Consider the following 22,506-nt stretch of genomic DNA (forward strand, 5'->3'; position numbering starts at 1 on the left):
ATACACTACTGGTTTCTATCTGAACACATAGGTGAGCCAATATCATTATATATCAGCAGCCAGCAATCAGCAGCTAGAACCTAGGTTCTCTGCTGCTCCTGAGCTTACCTAGATAAACCTTTCAGCAAAGGATAACAAGAGAAGGAAGCAGATTAAATAATAGAAGTAAATTAAAAAGTTGTTTAAAATGGTATGCTCTGTCTAAATCATGAAAGAAAATTTTTGGGGTTCATGTCCCTTTAAATCTATGACAGCTAGTCCTCCTAAGTAAGAATGTTCACAAATGCTGTACAAATAATGTATGTTAAATAAACCCAGCAACACAATTATACAATATGATTTTAATAAACCACACTCAAAACTGACAGTTGTCATACATAAAATGATAAATATCACTGTAGCCACTAGGTTTTTACCTGATGCATTTGTAAGAAGTGATGAAACTCTTACTTGGTACAGTGCAGTATAAAACAAAAATACACATTCTTCAAAACTCTCCATTCTGGATGTATAAATGATAACTAGCCTCATGTAGTCCTATTTTTCAAAAGAATTGAAGCACTTAAGCACACTATAGGAAAAGACAAGGTAAGTTCACATGAACTACAACATTACAGTTTATTTGTGAATAAGAACAATAATAGGTAGTTGGTTAATTTTAAAGGGCCATTATAGTCTAAAAATGTTTGTAATTTGTAAGAGCATGTCATTTTAAAACTACCAATCATGTAATGCTATGTGGAAACTGCAGCTGACCAATCAGCAGCGCTAGTCACTTGGCCCAGCTTTTTCCTTTATGGGTGTTAAACACATAGCATTACAGGGTCTGTAGTTTTAAAATTGCACACTCTGATAAATTCGAGCATGTAGTGTTTCAGCTATAACTGCCCCTTAAGAGTGTCTTAATAAAATGTTCTATTTTGTAAACCCAGAAACATATTGATAAAAGGAAAACACAACAGGCTCAGGATAATCACACAACATTATTATTTGATATGCTTTTTTTGTTGTTGCTTATTTTAATGTAACATATGATGCAGATTTTTCCATCTTTTTTCAATGCAAGTCTTGTGTTGTTTTCCCTTTGCGGTGCTCAGTCTCTTTGTTAAGAATGGAGTTAACTCTTCGTCATGTTCAGATTTTCTATTTTGGCAAGTAGCCCTTTTTGCCACTTTTATGGTCAGGAAAATGGATTTGCTCTTTTATTTTTTTCTCAGAGTTAGGGTTAGGGTCACGGACATAGCCCTGGAACAGAGGTAGACCTGTTATGTCATCAAAGAGGAAGAATAGGAAGGGCCTGTTGATACTGTATGTGGCTAAAGAGCGAGACATGAGGATAGCTGTGGATGCTGCGGCTTCCCCTCCCTCCTCATTCAGCTCCAGAGTTGATTGGTGCTGAATACTTGACACAAACAAGGCCTCATCTGAGATACCCTTTAGATCTGGGTTAGTAAACAGTTGACCAAGTCCTGTAAACAAAATATAGATAAGAAGCAAATGTCACTGCACAAGAAGAGGATTGTTGTCTTCTAGCCAGAACCTGGGGGCCACACTGAGGCCTTTAAAGGACATTAAACACCTCTTGCTTTTGTGGAGAAGTTTTGCTTGTGTCACACTCCCTAGAGAAAACACATTATGTAACCTAGGTTTTCTTCAAAGCTCAATAGCTGGTTTAGACAATCTGCAGCATTTTGAAGAAAACATAGTTTACAGAATTTGTTTATTTGGCCTTTTTAGGCAGCGTGAAACAAGTCTATTTTTACAGACAAAGTTGTGTTTAACATCCTTTTAAAGTCCCTTTAAATGTCTTTTTTAGAATTATTTGAGGTATTCTGCATGGACAACCTACTCCTGTTCTCTACTTCTGGGTAGTTTTGGGTTTCTATCTATGTATGAGAGCGGCACTGAGGTTCATATAAGCAGTGCTATTTAGCTTGCTAAACTGATTCTCATTTGCAGCCTGTATAGATTGTTTGTTTAATTAACAGAATTTCAACAAATGATTCATCAGACCCACAAGTGGAAAATGCTACAGAAAAGTCTGTAGCTTCAGGATCCAGACACAGTAAATGTTCTTGTATAATTATCTTTTAACTACTGCATATATCTCAGTTGTAAAATGCAGCTGTGCAAAGCAACATACACTGTTGCTTACCAAATGCCAAGACACAGAAGCAACAGCTTTTACTAATATAAAGGAGCATAAAACAGAAGTAGTTTCAATCACCAGTTCTACTACTTTTTCAATTGTCTGAGAAAATTCTAATGCAAAATTGTACCCCGCAAGTGGGACTTTAGGCATATTCCTGAAGGGCCATTATGCTCTAATTTGGACTATAATGTCTCTTAAACTCATAGGGGCCTATCTATCAAGCTCTGAATGGAGCTTGAGGGCCCGTGTTTCTGGCAAGCCTCGGAAGCAGCGGTCTAAAGACTGATGCTCCATAACTCTGTCCGCCTGCTCTGAGCAGGACGGACATATATTGCCGTAATTCAACCCGATCGAGTACAATTGGGTTGATTGACACCCCCCTGCTGGTGGCCGATTGGCCGCGAGTCTGCAGGGGGCGGCGTTTCACTAGCAGCTCACAAGAGCTGCTGGTGCAATGCTGAATACAGAGAGCGTATTGTTCTCCGCATTCAGCGATGTCTGTCGGACCTGATCCGCACTGTTGGATCAGGTCCGACATACCTTTGATAAATAGGCCTCATAAGCTGGCGATAAAGAGACATAAAAGTGCGCAAAAATAAAAATACGCTAATGCACTACTTCTTGCATAAAACTGTGTTTAATAAGTATGCACATGTTTGGGGAATTTGGCATTTGTTCTAGAAATGAATGCCGTATATGGCCAAGAACAGCAGAATTCTGCTATTTCCGACACCGGATTTATTTGTGTAAAAGTGCAATACACAAATATCCCTGCAAAGATGTTAACCATTAACATATGTTAATAACTAACTAGTTTACCTAGTTAAAATAAATAGAAACTTGCCTGTGAAATAAAACCTAAGCTAGCTACAATACAACTATTAGTTATATTGTAGCTAGCTTATGTATTATTTTACAGGTAAGTTTGTATTTATTTTAAAATAGTTATTATTTAGTTAATAATTGTAAATTTAATTTAGCTATATTTTTATTATGTTAAAGTTAGTGGGTGTTAGGGTTAGGTTTAGGGTTACGTTAGGGTTAGGTTTAGGGGTTAATGGATTTATTTAGTGGTAGTGATGTGGGAGGCAAGAGGTTTAGGGGCTAATAACTTTATTATAGTGGCGGCAACATTGGGAGCGGCAGATTAGGGGTTAATAACATTATTTAGGTGGTGGCGATGTTGGGGGCGGCAGATTAGGGGTTAATAACTGTAGGCAGGCATTGGCGATGTTGGGGGCAGCAGATTAGGGGTTAATAACTGTAGGCAGGGGTCGGCGATGTTCGGGGCAGCAGATTAGGAGTGTTTAGACGTGGGATTTAGGTTAGGGTGTTTAAACTGTCTTTTTATTTCCCCATAGACATCAGTGGGGCTGCTTTACAGAGCTTTACTTTCCATGATCGCAGGTGTTAGACCTTTTTTTGACGGCTCTCCCCATTGATGTCTATGGGGAAATCGTGCACGAGCACGTCAAAGCAGCGATTGTATTTGGGTACGGTATGGAGCTCAATGAAACCATATCACCTGCGCAAGCCTGCTTTTTAAAAACCTGTAATAGCACCGCTATAGGAAGGTGAAATAACGCCGCTTTTGTGGCGGTCGTTAAAATCCCTATAGTGCTCAAAACTCGTAATCTAGCTGATACCTACACCTGTTTTTCAACAAAAAATACCAAAAGAATAAAGTAACATTGATGCAAACTGGAATGTTTTTTTAAAACTGTATACTCTTAAGTGTTTCTCAACCACAGTGCTCAAGTACCTTCATGATTTCTTAATTAGAGCACAAGTTAAATAATCAGCTGATTGGTAACCATGGTTACTAACCTCTCACCCATCAGCTAATTAGTTCACCTGTGCTCTATGTAATATATTATGAAGATCTGGCTTGTTAGGGCCACTCGATGACTGGAGTTGAGAAACTCTGCTCTGTCTGTTTAATGTGCATTATCTGATATCTTTAAATATAAAAAAAATTGTAAAAAAAAAAGACAATGATGAAATTCTTGATCCCTTTAAAGGCCATACTTGTTGCTGTCAAATTCTGCATGTTTAATATGTTGCTAATGTTAATGTTGCCAGGGTGGAAAGGAATGCGCTGCTTTTCAATCCATTTCAGCTTTTAGTGACAGCCAAGTGGTTACTACATAACAACATTAGACACAAAATAAATGCTAGATATACTGACATATTCAGTGCAAAAGATTAGCCTAAGAATAATACGTAAATGTATTTTTCAAATTTGTATTCATTTATTAAAAAATGAAGAAATAATTGCAAAGTTTTTGTTCCCAGCAATAAGGGATCTGCCATATTGTAACCTTGGTTTCCCTAGCGTTTAAAAGCCTATTTTATCTTATATCCTCTACTGCTGCCAGTAAAGGACAGTTAAAAAGCAAATAGAATAACAAACTAGTTTGTTTAAAGGGATAGAAAAGTCACATTTAGTCTTGCCTGATAGAGCATGAAATTTTAAGACAGCTCTGGAGCTGCTTTTTAACTATGTGTTTAAACCATTTGCAGTGTTTAAACACAAGGGGCCCATTGTCAAAAACACGCTAGCATGGAGAGAAATCATTAGCTTATTTTATTGAGCATTATATTGTCATATCAGTGTCTCTCCGTCACACACAGAAAACTATGGAACACCCCTTAATAAGATACAATGTTTTTAAGGTAAAAACTACCTTTAGAGCAGTGTTTCTCAACCGCGGCCCTGAAGTACCCCCAACAGGCCAGGTTTTCATTATAGCTGAACTAGAGCACAGGTGAAATAATCAGCTGATGGGTGAGAGTAGGTTAGTTACCACGGCTACTGATCAGCTAATTATTTCACATGTGCTCTAGTTCAGCTATAATGAAAACCTGACCTCTTGGGGGTACTTAATGACCACAGTTGATAAACACTGCTTTAGAGTATTCCCAGCGCTGCGGAATCTGTTGGCGCTCTACAAATACCTGATAATAATAATAATTCCCAGAGGGACCTCATAGTACTAACAAGGCTTCTTATTGAACCTCACCAGACCAGAGAGCATTAGAGAATCAAGCCCATAGGAATAGTGCAATAATAAAACATTTTAACATAGCAGAACATTTTATTTTTTTTACTTTTATATCCCTTTAATGCCCCTTTAATTTCAACTTGGTGTTTCTAAAATGAGGGTAGAATTGTTCATTTTAATGTGATCTATTGACTGACACCATTTGGGCAGAGACATTTCAGCAGAATTTCCTAAGCAATAATATAGCGTTATAGCCACAATATAGGTCTGATTGCACATTATCTTTATTGTGAAGGCAAAAGATAAGCGTTTGATCTGTAAAAGAAATAAACAGTGTTATGTTTCACCGATAAGATCATTGCACTTACCAAGCTTGGTTAGAGTCTGTGTGAGCTCCAGTTTGAAATCCAACGTTAGTTTTGGCATTCTTAGCACTGTTGGTTTCTCCTTAGGGAATCTACTGTAGAGTTCAGATTGATTAAGATTGTCTAGAATTTTAGAGATGTTCCAATCAAAAGTAAGTGGCATTATAACAATAAAACTCATGTTTCCTTTGAAAGGCAATCGGGCCACCTAGGGAAAAAGAAATAACTGTTAAACACATTCCCAGTTCACCAGTAAGCCCTGTAGTTGGTAGAAAATGTTTTTGTTTTGTTTCATTTTATAATAAGGGCGATAAAGATAACGAGCACTACTATAATACATTACCAAGTTTTATCCTCTTTGTATTCTATTAATAAATACATAAATATAAGGAGACAACAGAACTGCCTGCATTTTAGTAGTTTTCTTGAATAGAACTGTAAAATACATTAGACAATGACATAGTATTACTGGAAATGTATAAAACACTGTAACACAGTCAATCCTACTAAAATAATATATTTTTGTTTAACCCAACATGCATGTTAGGTATATATGATCTTTTTGGGTCACCATTTGTCTTTTTAATTCAGATCAAATTAACACTGTAACAAAGCAAAATATCCACTGCATAAAACTATCCTGTATTATAGAAGGCCAGGTATTTTTGTCCGAAGCTGTCATGCGCAGTAAAGACTGCGCAAAGACAAACATACCTGGCCGAAAGGAAGGATCAGTCAGTGAGGATCAGACAGCAGAGAGGGTGGACGGGAGTGGGTGTGGGGCGTGGCTGGACGGGATCGAGCGCGGCAGGGGTGTGACCAGACAGGGGCAGGCATGACAGGGCGTGGCCGGTCTGGAGTGGGCACGCCGGGGGCGTGGCCGGGTGAGACCGCTACACTGCAGAAAATTACCCATGTGCACAGGCTTTAGGATTAGTATTATATATATATTTAATGGGGTGGAGATTAAAATGAATTTGGGTCTGTTTCTCTAATAAACTTGTTTAATAATTTATAGTTTTAAAAAAATAAAGTATATAGTTTCATCCAGCTTTATATTTGTATTTAATATACATTTAATGATTTCAGTACTTGTTTCTATACTCTATTAAAAGGACAGTACACTTTAAAATTGTTTTTCCATTAATGTATTTTCAATGACTTGTTATACCAGCAGCAAAAATGTATGAGAAATTGCATTTTCAGGTTTATTTGTGTATTTGAATTAGCTAGTTTTGTGCTTTTTAAACCACAGCCTATTAAAATAGGTTGAGCTTGGAAGTAATATCTTATCTCTTTATGTTATCACTTTGTGTACACACACTTGCTTCCTTGTCGTATATCTGTTTGTAAACCAAAGCTCAATACTTCAAGAGAACAATGGCAAATAAACATTTTAAAACTATCTGCACCCCACTGGGAGTGTAATTTATTTTGCTTACTTTGTTTAGACGCCAGTATAGAAACTTTCAGTGTAGGATGGGATTCCACAGGCTAAGGGCTAGATTATAAGTGGAGCACAAAAACATAACTTTCGCTAAAGCAATATTTGTGCTCCACTTTGTAATACCAGCACACGCAAATGTGGTATTACAAGTGAGGTGCAATGTGACCTTGAGTTCCCATTGCACTGAAGCATTGTGCTCACGAGAGCGCGCTTCCATATGTTCCAATGGGAGCCTCGTTCTCATGCTGTCAGATGCGGCATGCGAACCTAGCGCAGCAAAGGGGGTAAGTTGCGCAGCGATGGGCAGCAAATGTAAATATATATGTATATGCTTATATACATATATATTTATGTGTTAATATTTGTATATACACTTGTAATGTCTGGTTATTTATCACTCCACTTGTAATCTAGCCTTAAATCAGCTATTTCAAATGTCGAAATAAGAGTAAACAAGCTACTTGTAAAAAGTTTAATACACTCCAGCAGGTAAAATAGATCATTGGAAAACATTTAAAGGGAAGGAAATATTTGGGTAAGGAAAAGCCACATAAGTAAATAGCAATAAAGAAACATGCCCTCCATCATGTTATACTTTTCCATAAAAACAAAATGTATGGTTAACTGAGAGCCCATAAGTCATCATGTATGGGAATTTCTCTCCTGGCCACTTTAAATCCCTCCCACTTTTCATGATCTCAGGCATACATATAGTCACTTAGTTGAGGAAAACAGAAAAGCAGGAAAGATAAAGAAGTGTAAAACAAGTACTGCCACCACCTGAACAAAAACAAAGTGTGGGGCTTGTGGACTCTCACCCTCATGAAGGAAATTAATTTATTGGGTAAGCATAAATTTTGTTTTCTTTCATCAGATGGTGAGAGTCCACAAGTCATTACGTGTGTGAATAAATACCCAAGCTGTGAAGTCCATGAGATCACAATAAAATAGGGGAGTACAAACAATTAATGCACTACAACCCATAGAACTTTATTGTCAAAAGCGGCCTCAGAAGAGGCACACATCAAAGATACCTTGCAAATCTGATAAATAGAAGCCTCATTACAAAAAACCCAAGAAGTACTAGAACAGTAATGTACTCAGGGGGAGCTTTCCCCACAACAAAATATGCCATATAAATGTAGGATTCTGACTATTGCAAGGCCCAGAAAAATGAACAAAAAGAGAAGAAAGTCAGTAATCTTTTGATTCCATGTAATATTTGAGAGCTCTCACATCATCCAGAATGTGAAGATGATGCAGATGCTCCCTAGAGTTCTTAGGATCTGAACAGAAAGAAGGAGCCACAATTTCCTGATTAATAGAACCTGTAGATACTACCTTAGGAAGAAAGGGATAGTTAGTGCGAAGAACAGCTTTACCCTGATGAAAAATCACGAAGGGAGAAAGCTGAAAGCGCAGAAACCCTTCTAGACAAAAAAAATAACGTTTCATGATAAAAGCTTTTGGTCTAAAGGCTGTGACACACTGCAAGTGATGCGGTGAAGGCAAAGCAGCTGCTTCGCACTGCGTCGCATTGCTTCTGAAGTTCAAATATTTAATCTCTGAGCGCTCAGCTACGCAACCTGATGCAGCAGAGTGCTCAGAGATGAAAAGGCAAGACACACTGAGCGCGCACAGTCGCATCCACACGCTGCGCGTCGCTCCGCTTGCAGTGTGTTACAGCCTTTAACTATCCATCGACTCAAAAGGAGGAAGCTGGATGAATAACTGGTTTAATTCTGAACAGAACCTAATTAAAGGTCTGCAAATCTGGAATTTTAGCAATTCTCTTATGAAAGAAAAGAAAATCTGAATGAGCGCAATTTACAGCAATAGTAACCTTAAAAATAATAAAATAAAAAAAGTGCCCAAAAGTGCTATAAACTGCTAAAATAAGGTGTATGGTGCACAACTTGTGTACATCTTCATACTAATAGCCTGTGGCTATGACGGTGCAAAGAACTTAAAGAGACATGAAACCCACTTTTTTATTTCATGATTTAGACAGAGCATGCCATTTTAAACAACTTTCCAATTTACTTCTATTAATTAATTTGCTCCCTTCTCTTGTTATCCTTTGCGGAATGATTTATTTAGGTAAGCTCAGGAGCAGCAAAGAACCTAGGTTCTAGCTGCTGATTGGTGGCTGCATATATATTTTACGATTGTCATTGGCTCACCCAGTTAGAAACCAGTAGTGCATTGCTGATCCTTCAATAAATGATAACAAGAGAATGAAGCACATGTGATAATAGTAGTAAACTGGAAAGTTTTTTTAAATTGTATGTTCTACCTAAATCATGAAAGAAATTTGTTGGGTTTCATGTCCCTTTAACTGTCAGCACCTTTGTCCACTGTGCTTAACTCAGCAGCAACCACTTGCTTCCAGTAGACAAGCCCATTCCTAGGCAGTGCAAGCATGATGCAAAGCATCTAAACAAGTAACAGCATCTACAACCCAGGTGATTGGTGGACACATTTCACCTAGGGAATGCTCTGGGAGCAGCTCACTGTAAATTAGGGGATTGAGGATAAGTCCAAATTTTACCTGGGAGGACTGTTACATTTCTCATTAAGAAAATATCTTGCCTAGTTGATAACTCCTTGTTTAACCCTATGAAATGGGCCTCCAATTGGTTAGAAGACCCCTCTCAATGATGAGCAGATCTGCACTTCACTTTCACCTCACTCCTCATCAAGGAGACAAAAGAAAATGATTGAGAATAATGGTAAGTAGGAGGGATTAAAAGTGCTGGTGTGTTGGGGTATCTTTTACTTCCCCCTAGTGGTCAGGAGATCTCATGGACTTCACAGCTTGGTATTTATTCCCACCTGTAATAACACATGGACTCTCACCATCTGATGAAAGAAACATTCTTTTACAAAGGAAAATTATAGTGTTTTATTTATCTTCAGAAAACTAGGTGATAGAGCCAGTTGTGCAACAAGACCTGTCTCTGCCAGAAGAGGTTTATTGCACAGGCAGCGGGAGGGAATAGCTTCCGATTGGCTGTACTGTCCAGTTTTAGAAAACAAAAATAAATTGTGATAGTGTGCTGGGTGTCTGGATGATCTGATAATAGTTCATACACATGGAGTTAAAGGGATACTGAACCCACATTTTTTCTTTCATGATTCAGATAGAGCATGCAATCTTAAGCAACTTTTTAATTTACTCCTACTTTTAATTTTTCTTCGTTCTCTTGGTATCTTTATTTAAAAAAGCAGGAATGTAAGCTTAAGCGCCGGACCATCTTTGGTTCAGCACCTAGGTTGTACTTGCTGATTGGTGGCTAAATGGTATTCACCAATCAGCAAGCGTTATCAAGGGTTCTGAACCAAAAATGGGCCGGCTCGTAAGCTTTACATTCCTGCTTTTTCAAATAAAGATAGCAAGAAAACAAAGAAAAATTGGTAATAGGAGTAAATTAGAAAGTTGCTTAAAATTGCATGCTCTATCTGAATCATGAAAGAAAAAAAAAATTGGGTTCAGTATCCCTTTAAGAAATAGGAACATGTGGGCAAATTAAGATTAGTGATGTCGCGAACCTAAAATTTTGCGTTTGCGAATGGTGAACGCGAACTTCGGCAAATGTTCGCGAACTGGGCGAACTGCCATTGACTTCAATGGACAGGCGAATTTTAAAACCCACAGGGACTCTTTCTGGCCGCAATAGTGATGGAAAAGTTGTTTCAAGGGGACTAACACCTGGACTGTGGCATGCCGGAGGGGGATCCATGGCAAAACTCCCATGGAAAATTACATAGTTGATGCAGAGTCTGGTTTTAAGCCATAAAGGGCATAAATCACCTAACATTACGAATAACGTGCTTTAAAACATCAGGTATGATGTTGTATCGATCAGGTAGTGTAAGGGTTACGTCCACTTCACAGTGACAGACCAAACTCCCCGTTTAACAACCGCAAACAGTCCATTTGCACAACCACGAGATCGATAGATTTGATAGATAGATAGATAGATAGATAGATAGATAGATAGATAGATACATAGATTACATAGATCAATAGATGCAATATACATTTGATAGATACCAATTACATAGATCAAAAGATGCAATATACATTTGATAGATACGAATTACATAGATCAAAAGATGCAATTTACATTTGATAGATACGAATTACATAGATCAAAAGATGCAATATACATTTGATAGATACGAATTACATGGATCAAAAGATACAATATACATTTGATAGATACGAATTACATCAATAGATGCAATATACATTTGAAAGATACGAATTACATAGATCAAAAGATGCAATATACATTTGATAGATATGAATTACATAGATCAATAGATGCAATATACATTTGATAGATACGAAGTGGTGGCACTGAGGATGGAAGTAGGCACAGTATATGCTGGGAGCCTGACACACAGGCTGGCACTAGTGGCAGGCTGGCCTGGCAACTAAAAGTAAATAACACTAGCAGACTGATGTAAAAGTTTTTTTTTTAAAAAAGTTACACTAATGTTACAACAGATATGAGTGGTGGCACTGAGGATGAAAGTAGGCACAGTATATGCTGGGAGCCTGACACACAGGCTGGCCTGGCAACTACAATTAAATAACACTAGCAGGCTGATGTAAAAAATTTTTTTTTTAATTTACACTAATGTTACACCAGATATGAGTGGTGGCACTGGCCTGGCAACTGCAATTAGATTACACTAGCAGACTGATGTAAAAGTTTTTTATAAAAAAAATTACACTAATGTTACACCAGATACGAGTGGTGGAAAACAGAGCAATTAGGCACAGTATATGCTGTGGGCCTGACACACAGGCCTGATGGAAAATGAAATTAGATTACAGTAGCAAACTGATGTAAAAGTTTTTTTTTTTTAAATTTACCCTAATGTTACACCAGATATGAGTGGTGGCACAGAGCAATTAATCACAGTATATGCTCTGGGCCTGGCACACAGGACAGATGGAAAATGAAATTAGATTACACTAGCAAACTGATGTAAAAGTTTTTTTAAAAAAATTTACACTAATGTTACACCAGATATCAGTGGTGTCACAGAGCAATTAATCACAGTATATGCTGTGGGCCTGACACACAGGCCTAATGGAAAATTAAATTAGATTACAATAGCAAACTGATGTAAAAGTTGTTGTTTTTTTTAAATTTACACTAATGTTACACCAGATAGGAGTGGTGGCACAGAGCACTTAATCACAGTTTATGCTGTGGGCCTGGCACACAGGACTGATGGAAAATGAAATTAGATTACACTAGCAAACTGATGTAAAAGTTTTTTTTTTTAAATTTACACTAATGTTACACCAGATATCAGTGGTGGCACAGAGCAATTAATCACAGTATATGCTGTGGGCCTGACACACAGGCCTAATGGAAAATTAAATTAGATTACAGTAGCAAACTGATGTAAAAGTTTTTTTTTTTTAAATTTACCCTAATGTTACACCAGATATCAGTGGTGGCACAGAGCAATTAATCACAGTATATGCTGTGGGCCTGACACACAGGCCTAATGGAAAATGAAATTAGATTACAATAGCAAACTGATGTAAAAGTTTTTTTTAAAAAATGTACACTAATGTTACACCAGATAGGAGTGGTGGCACAGAGCAATTATTCACAGTATATGCTGTGGGCCTGACACACAGGCCTGATGGAAAATGAAATTAGATTACACTAGCAAACTGATGTAAAAGTTTTTTTTTTTTTACATTTACACTAATGTTACACCAGATATCAGTGGTGGCACAGAGCAATTAATCACAGTATATGCTGTGGGCCTGGCACACAGGACTGATGGAAAATGAAATTAGATTACACTAGCAAACTGATGTAAAAGTTTTTTTTTTTTACATTTACACTAATGTTACACCAGATATCAGTGGTGGCACAGAGCAATTAATCACAGTATATGCTGTGGGCCTGGCACACAGGACTGATGGAAAATGAAATTAGATTACACTAGCAAACTGATGTAAAAGTTTTTTTTAAAAAATTTACACTAATTTTACACCAGATATCAGTGGTGGCACAGAGCAATTAATCACAGTATATGCTGTGGGCCTGACACACAGGCCTAATGGAAAATGAAATTAGATTACAGTAGCAAACTGATGTAAAAGTTTTTTTTTTTAAATTTACCCTAATGTTACACCAGATATCAGTGGTGGCACAGAGCAATTAATCACAGTATATGCTGTGGGCCTGACACACAGGCCTAATGGAAAATGAAATTAGATTACAATAGCAAACTGATGTAAAAGTTTTTTTTTAAAAATTTACACTAATTTTACACCAGATATCAGTGGTGGCACAGAGCAATTAATCACAGTATATGCTGTGGGCCTGACACACAGGCCTAATGGAAAATGAAATTAGATTACAGTAGCAAACTGATGTAAAAGTTTTTTTTTTTTAAATTTACCCTAATGTTACACCAGATATCAGTGGTGGCACAGAGCAATTAATCACAGTATATGCTGTGGGCCTGACACACAGGCCTAATGGAAAATGAAATTAGATTACAATAGCAAACTGATGTAAAAGTTTTTTTTTTTAAATTTACACTAATGTTACACCAGATAGGAGTGGTGGCACAGAGCAATTATTCACAGTATCTGCTGTGGGCCTGACACACAGGCCTGATGGAAAATGAAATTAGATTACACTAGCAAACTGATGTAAAAGTTTTTTTTTTTTACATTTACACTAATGTTACACCAGATATCAGTGGTGGTACACAGCAATTAATCACAGTATATGCTGTGGGCCTGACACACAGGCCTGATGGGAAATGAAATTAGATTACACTAGCAAACTGATGTAAAAGTTTTTTTTTTTAAATTTACACTTATGTTACACCAGATATGAGTGGTGGCACAGAGCAATCAATCACAGTTTATGCTGTGGGCCTGACACACAGGCCTGATGGAAAATGAAATTAGATTACACTAGCAAACTGATGTAAAAGTTTTTTTTTTTTAAATTTACACTTATGTTACACCAGATATTAGTGGTGGCACAGAGCAATCAATCACAGTTTATGCTGTGGGCCTGACACACAGGCCTGATGGAAAATGAAATTAGATTACACTAGCAAACTGATGTAAAAGTTTTTTTTTTAAATTTACACTAATGTTACACCAGATATCAGTGGTGGCACAGAGCAATTAATCACAGTATATGCTGTGTGCCTGACACACAGGCCTGATGGAAAATGAAATTAGATTACACTAGTAGCAAACTGATGTAAAAGTTTTTTTTTTTTTAAATTTACACTAATGTTACACCAGATATCAGTGGTGGCACAGAGCAATTAATCACAGTATATGCTGTGGGCCTGACACACAGGCCTGATGGAAAATGAAATTAGATTACACTAGCAAAATGATGTAAAAGTTTTTTTTTTTTTATAAATTTACACTAATGTTACACCAGATATCAGTGGTGGCACAGAGCAATTAATCACAGTATATGCTGTGAGCCTCACACACAGGCTGACAGGCAGGCAAATGCAATTAGATTTAAAAAAAAAAAAAAAAAAAACGACTGAAGTTCTAGCCCTTAAAAGGGCTTTTTGGGGTGCTGTCCTTACAGCAGAGATTAGATGAGTCCTTCAGGACTGTAGTGGACACTGAATACACTAGCCTAGCTATCAATTTCCCTATAAAATCACCAGCAGCAGCACTAACCCTCCTTCACTAAGAATGCAGGATCGTAATTAATCTAGAATGGCTGCTGCCCAGGAGCTGGGAGGGTCTGGGAGGGAGTGTCTGCTGCTGATTGGCTCAAATGTGTCTGCAGACTGTGAGATACAGGGTCAAAGTTTCCTCAATGATGACGAATAGGGGGTGGATCGAACATTGCATATGTTCACCCGCCGCGGCGAACGCGAACAAGCTAAGATCGCCGGGAACTGTTCTCCAGTGAACTGTTCGCGACATCACTAATTAAGATTATTAAGATTAAGAGCATTGTTTATTTTATGTTATTACAAATACTCCCTTTAAATATAAAAAGCAAAAAAACAAAATGATACATTGCCTGAACAAAAACAAATAAATGCATAGATAAGTAACAATATTCACAAATTACACAGATCTGAATTGATCATAGTGCACAAATGTCAAAATTTAATACAAAAATATTGAAACTTTCTTTAATTTTCTTCCTCCTAGAGCAGATAATTATCTGGTTTAAAATTCATATTAAAACAATTGTATTTCCTATACACATAATATGTACATTTCATATTTCTTCCAGTTTCTTTTCATATTTACCTGACTATCCAGAGATTCTTGAATGAACCAACTGAGTGGATATTTTTGAGCATTCATCATCTCCACTGGGACTGTGAGGTGATCATTTATGTGAAATGTGTCCGGAACAGTCATGCTGGGGTCAAATTTATTTCTCCAAACTCCTGAACAGAGGGAAAGAATAATATTGAATTACAATCCAGCTCTGCTAGGTACCAATTTTTATATTTCTTGTGGTAAAAACTATAATATCTCTTCATACACTCTTCCATATTATTACAGATATTTATTTTACAAATTAATTAAATATGAAATAGTGTGAAAAAGTTGCAGGGATTCTAAAAAGAGTAAACTACATACATATATACTCATGTGTAAGAGATATTTCTCTGCAGTTGAGGAAAGAAGGATACACAATATTTGCAGGACATATGTTAGCATTTAAATTTATTTTTTAACACCTCATAGAGAACTTAAATCTGTTAAAAAACAACTGTGAGGAGCAAAGGAAAAGGGACATTCCAGCCAAAATTGAAATGCCCAGAATTGCATTTCACTTTTGAACAGAAGCATTTTTGCAATATATTTGCTTTAGCAAAAATGCATCTAGTAATATTTATGACTGTTTTTTAGTGTGAGATTTTACCTTGCATGTGCATGTAAAACATATACAAATATGCTTCATGAACCAGCATTTTAAATAGTGTGTCTGCTGAGTGACTTGTATATTCTTTAAGTCAAGTCATCCCAAGCACAATAAAATACACACCAACAGCTCTCTGAGAAGACACACTATTTAAAAAGCTGTTGCATGAAGCATATTTAGATATGCTTCACGTGCACATGAACAGTAAAAGCTCTCACTTAAGACCATGATAGCTTTTACTAGAAGCCTTTTTGCTAATAAAAGTATATTCCAAAAATGCTTTTATTCGAAAGTAAAATGAATTGATCTACATTTCAGTTCTGTACAGAATGTCCCTTTAAGCAGACCTGTTAATTATTAACACAACAAAGATGGTTGTTAGGGTATCACTGAAGCCAGATGTTGAAATTCAGAGGTGTGCGCTGCTATTATATGATTTGGATGTTTGGTTGAACTTGTAATGAAAGGGGAATATAGTCTCACATATTCTATTTCTGAGCTTTCAAATGTCCATCATTTTCCACAGTTTTTTTTCCTGAATCAGAACTCTCAGTCCCTCCTGCCTTGGTTCCCTTGTATATTTGCTCCAATTTCCTAAAGAAACTAACCCCACTATAACACATCTTCGGATTGCCCAAATCCCACCTAAGTAAAATTTTTGGAGGTGCACTTTTGTGATTGAATTTGATCAAAATGATAATTATTAAAATTACTTCATACTCAAAATACTCATATGGAAGAGTAACATTTAAACATAATTTACAGATTTTATGTGTGTAAAGAGGGCAGAACATTAGGCTTCCTTCACATACGTAATCTTGTTTACGGTTCAGAATAAAATAATAATAATTGTGAAAATCTCTTGCCTGGGGGGTGCTATTTAAGATTTGGTTAAACCCTCAAGACCGGTGAAAGAAAGTGGAGACTACAAGATTATCGAGTGATACCAGAAAGGGATCTACCAACACACATTTATAAATAAGACAATAAAACCATGGATTCTCTTTTAAAGAGTTTTTTTTTCTCAAATCCAAAGTTGGTTTGAATGTCAGTGACCTGAAAAAAGTTATTAAAATATGATGTATTCAATAACCCATGGAAGGAAGCTATGTACTGAACAGATAAGACTCAAAATAGATTGTGTGGAAATCCAAACCTGGTAGCCTTTGACATAGGTGGCCCATGCTCCTGTGTGAAACTTTAGTCTCCTGAATATTGTGACTGCTAACAATGGTTGGTTTAGATTGTAAAGGACAAAAAGTTGTGTGTGTGTGGGGGGGGGGGGAGGGAGGGAGAGTCATTTAATTCTAAGATCCAGGCAGTACAATGTCTTGAGCCAGCCCTGAACTTAAAAAAAGCAAATATTACATAAAAATAAATCATCTAACCTTTAAAGTGTATGGCATTGAGAAGCATTAGCACAAGGTCAGCTGGAAGCTGAGTAAGAAAGTTTGTGATCTTCCCGTCTGTTGCTTCACTGACCCATTTGTTGATGGAGTTCAGATTCTTCTGTACATTCTTGTCCAGATTCTGAGGTTTTGATCCATACCACTTATGAGATGCTTTCAGAAATCCTTTTTTTACATGAAAATCTGCAAAATGATAATAGAAAAAAATATATAACTCAACATAAGCAATCTGTACAAAAGCAAAACAGTGTAACAGTATTGCAGTGATGTTCCAACATGGGAGGCAGGTGAGACACTGCCTACCCTGTCAGGGCAATAGAAAAAATAATTTCCAATTAAATTTAAAAATTTTTTAAATAAATATATATATATATATATTTATATATATATATATATATATATATATTTAATCTATGGAGAGAGGCAGCAAGCAGGCCTGCCTGTCTCCGTTGTGCAACAGTTACTACAGTAGTAATTGGAGCGCCAGCCCCACTGTCAGGACTGCCGGTCACGCATTCAAAATTCTATCAGCAAATAAAATAAATCCCCAACTGAGGCAGCTCTCATAGATGCCTCATTTGGAGAGCCTGTCTGTCAGCATCACAGCATTTCAGGAAAAAGCAGGGAAAAGTGCTGTGCTTCTAATTTGCATCTGTGTTGTTGGCCCTGCAGCGCCCATGCCCACAATAAGAGCCAGGAATTCTGGGCACCAGAAAGCATTGGAGCTGTGTCGGAGAGCCTGCTGCCACATCAACAGCTTCATGATACCCTGGGGAACGCACAGACTCTGCTGCACAAGCTACAGGTAATTGATGGGAATCAGCTTAACTGGGAAGTGATACACAATGGCAGTACTGAGGAATGGGAGCGACTGTCTGGACCAACTGCTATATATATATATATATATACAAATACACACACACACATACATACATACATAAAGGTCTGGCTCAACCATGAAATAGATTATATAACAAGATAGATTATATAACAGTAGGATGTTCATGAATTGATACTGCAGCTGTCATTATCAGCAAGCAAACTATCTAGGGTAGGTTATGCAAAAACAAAAGCTCTTCCTTTTAGTTTTAAAATGAGTTTAAACAATCTTAACTCTGCATTACAAACTAAGCATATACTTTCGTTTTAGGATTCCCTGTAGCTTTATAATCAAACTGTTCCTTCACTGCGTGATGAGCTGTTTCATTACCTGGAGCAGGAAAATGCCCCTAGGTATGTTGGTTTTTGACTATATTTAAAGAACTTGCAGGAGTTAAACAGAGTGAGAGCATTGTATTTATTAGGATACAATGCCACTAAAAGCATATGCTTTATCAGGGCTGTCACTCACATTTTAAGAGGGGCCATATTAGCTTTTTCTTTGAGAGCCTGTGAACTAACTATTAGTTTTATAAATAGTGTGTGTGTATGTGTGTGTATATGTATGTCTGTATGTGTGTGTGTGTATATATATATATATATATATATATATATATCATTTTAGAAGTAGAGGCTGCAGCACTTAAATTTTCTTTTGTGATTTTTATTCCAAGCAGTATGAATATAGTGGTGAAAGACAGCACCTTTTTCTGATGTCCTGGGGCACAGGAAATGGTTAGCCAAACCCCAATATCAAATCCAAAGAAGTAATTTTCCAGCCTCCAGTAAAATTTAAAAGACCTTTATTGTTTTCTTGCAGGGTCCATCATACAAACAACGTTTAAAACCATAACTTGGTTCTTAATCATGTCTCAGACATGATTAAGAACCAAGTTATGGTTTGAAACGTTGTTTGTATGATGGACCCTGCAAGAAAACAATAAAGGTCGTTTAAATTTTACTGGAGGCTGGAAAATTACTTCTTTTTATTCCAAGCAGACACACATAGGCAATGTTTTGGGCAGTGACCTTCCTCAAGCCAAGTGTGTATATATATATTAAAAGTCAAGAGAAAATCAGAAATTTAGCGCACAGAGTAAAGTGGAGTTGTAATTAATTTACAGTGTAAGGGGTACACTGCATCACTGTTTAAGCAGCACGAGAATCAATGTCTCAGCAGAACTTTTTTATTTATCTATTTATGTTATGTTATTGCTTATAGTGCCTCATTAGCTATTTAGAATTGATCTGTGTATTTTACTTTCGATGATAGATCGAAGGTTGTTTTTTTGTATTACAGCAGTTTAGCGCTGGTGTTTTTTCCTTTATATATATATATTGTAAAACCGATGACGGTATATCTGCAGTGCACATTTGTTTCTTATTTGTAGAGGCATTTGATAAGGCAAATATTAATAAGTGAGTTCTCTACCTCTACAGAGGAGATATATTAAAAGGTTAAGAAACCCAAAATGTTTCTTTCATGATTCAGAAAGAGCATTCCATTTTAAACAACTTTCTAATTTACTTCTATTATCAAATTTTCTCAATTCTCTTATCTTTTGTCAAAAAGCAGGAATGGAAGCTCAGGAGCATGCATGTGTATAGAGCACTATATGGCAGCTGTTTTACAAGAGCACTAGATGCAGCATACACTTGGGTAACTCTTCAGCACAGAATACCATGGGAACAAAGCAAATTTGATAATAGAGTAAATTGAAAACTTTTCTAAATTTGTATGCTCTGACTGAATCACAAAAGGAAAGGTTTAAGTTACATATCCCTTTAATGTTATATTTAATAATCCAAACTTAACAGAATTTTTGGAATTTGTTTTGCAATTTTAGGGGACTATTACTACCTACCACATTTAAATAACTAATGCATCTCTCTAATGTTAGCCCAAACTACCTGGGAACAAAGTTGCAGCTGCAATAAAACTTGCAATATGCATTGATTTTTTTATTTTGGCCTGCTTATGCTGTAAATCGGACCTCAGGGACCACTAAACTCACATTTTTTTTTTAAACAAGAAGGTACAAACCTTTATAATGTGTGTGTGTGTGTGTGTGTGTGTATGTGTATGTGTATATATATATATATATATATATATATATATATATATACACAGTATATATATATATATATATATGTGTGTGTGTGTGTATGTATATATATATATATATATATATATATATATATATACTGTACATAACTAGTATAACTATAGCTAAGTTTACATTATGTATATATTTACACATTTTTAAGAATTATTTTTTGGAATTAACTAACTGAATGACAGAACTGAGAGAATACTTCAAATGACAGATGAAAGGTTAGTGTCAACTTTTGAGCTGGAAACAGAGAGGCAGAAAGGGGGGGGGGGACGAATTATGTTTATGAGGACCACAAGACTTCCAAGTCACCTCCCCAGTTAGGAATTATTCATAACTACTTATGAAGATGGACAGACAGCGGTTCATAAATTAAGTTTACATAAGAAAGCTCTTAATATGGATGTGAGCTAACCCCGACTGATGTTACTGGCAATTACTATAATACTGGTGGGATATGGCTGATCTGCTGGATGGCAATTACTGGAATTCCGGTGGAATGGCTTTGTGCGTGGGAAAATGATTAGAATGAAAAATAATTAATATTTAATTTAAAAAAAAGAAGTTGGAGGGGAGGAAGACAAACAGTGATGTAAGTCCATCTGAAGGAATTAGGAAAACTACTACAAAGAGACAGGTAAAGGGAAGAAAATAAATGCAATACGAGAATTTTTTTTTAAGATTTTCTTTTTTTATATACTTTAATTCCACTATTTCAAGCCAAAACTATACCAACCTCTGCTGGCTTTAAAATGGAATCATCCTCCTCTGAGCAGTGCGCCGGGCAGGAGGTTTAAAAAATACAATCTAGCTACGCAAGTTGTGCAGTACTACGCAACGTGCATAGGGAGATTGTAATTTAACTCCTCCGTCGGTTTTTACTGATGTCCAGCCAGGCATTGTAGGGAGTTTCGGCACAACAGGGGTGACACCATCAGAGGAGATGAATTCCTGCTTGATGGTGTCAAGGACCACCACCATCTTCTCGTGGACCACCAGTGGTCCATGGACCACTGGTTGGTGACTGCTGCTGTAAATGATGCTTGTTCCACTCCTTTCAGAGATACTGAAATGCATCCATCATACTTAAAGGGACAGTCTACACCAGAATTGTTATTGTTTTAAAAGATAGATAATCCCTTTATTACCCATTCCCCAGTTTTGCATAACCAACACAGTTAAATTAATATACTTTTAACCTCTGTGATTATCTTGTATCTAAGCCTCTGCAAACTGCCCCTTTATTTCAGTTCTTTTGACAGACTTGCAGTTTAGCCAATCAGTGCCTGTTCCCAGATAACTTCACGTGCACGAGCACAGTGTTATCTATATGAAATACGTGAACTAACACCCTCTAGTGGTGAAAAACTGTTAAAACGCATTCTGAAAAGAGGTGGCCTTCAAGGTCTAATAAATTAGCATATGAACCTCCTAGGTTAAGCTTTCAACTAAGAATACCAAGAGAACAAAGCAAAATTGGTGATAAAAGTACATTGGAAAATTGTTTAAAATTACATGCTCTATCTGAATCATGAAAGTTTATTTTGGCCTAGACTGTCCCTTAAATATGGTGTCTACTGCAACATTTTTATACAATAAAGGTAGTCCCCGGGTTAAAGACATCCGACTTAAGTACAACTCGTATCTGCAAACGGAGAAAAAAAAGTTATGCTTACCTGATAAATTTCTTTCTTTCTTGACATGGTGAGTCCATGGATCATCAATTACTGTTGGGAATATCACTCCTGGCCAGCATGAGGAGGCAAAGAGGGCCACAGAAAAGCAGTTAAGTATCACTTCCCTTCCCACAACCCCCAGTCATTTGACCGACGAAAAGGAGAGAAAGGAAATAACACAAGGTGCAGAGGTGCCTGAGGTTTATATTAACAAAACTGTCTGAAAACAGGGAGGGCCATGGACTTACCGTGTCAAGAAATAAATAAATTTATCAGGTAAGCATATATTTTCTTTTCTTTCTTAAGACACGGTGAGTCCACTGATCATCAATTACTGTTGGGAATCAATACCCAAGTTAGAGGACACAGATGTAAGGGAGGGACAAGACAGGTAACCTAAACAGAAGGCACTACTGCCTGCAGAACCGATCTCCCAAGAGAAGCCTCAGCCGAGGCAAAAGTATCAAATTTATAGACTTTAAAATATACCATATAAATAAAAAGGAACATTTTATAACATATTATATATTTT

The 22,506-nt window shown here is 36.7% G+C and overlaps 1 protein-coding gene across 2 annotated transcripts in view; it reads right to left on the minus strand.

Annotated features, from left to right (window-relative positions):
• Positions 1-326: 326 nt before the first annotated feature.
• Positions 327-22,506, minus strand: part of SERPINF2 (serpin family F member 2) — a 68,179-nt gene continuing 45,999 nt past the window's right edge. For both annotated transcript variants that reach the window (XM_053706223.1, XM_053706224.1), the window contains exons 5-8: positions 17,285-17,488; positions 15,272-15,414; positions 5,526-5,730; positions 327-1,469 (exon numbers count right to left, since the gene is read on the minus strand). In XM_053706223.1, the coding sequence (XP_053562198.1) occupies positions 1,144-1,469; positions 5,526-5,730; positions 15,272-15,414; positions 17,285-17,488 (878 nt within the window). In that variant the 3' untranslated portion in view covers positions 327-1,143. The remainder of the gene's footprint in view (positions 1,470-5,525; positions 5,731-15,271; positions 15,415-17,284; positions 17,489-22,506) is intronic.

Source organism: Bombina bombina, chromosome 3 (genome assembly GCF_027579735.1).
Source record: "Bombina bombina isolate aBomBom1 chromosome 3, aBomBom1.pri, whole genome shotgun sequence".
Lineage (NCBI taxonomy): Eukaryota > Metazoa > Chordata > Amphibia > Anura > Bombinatoridae > Bombina > Bombina bombina.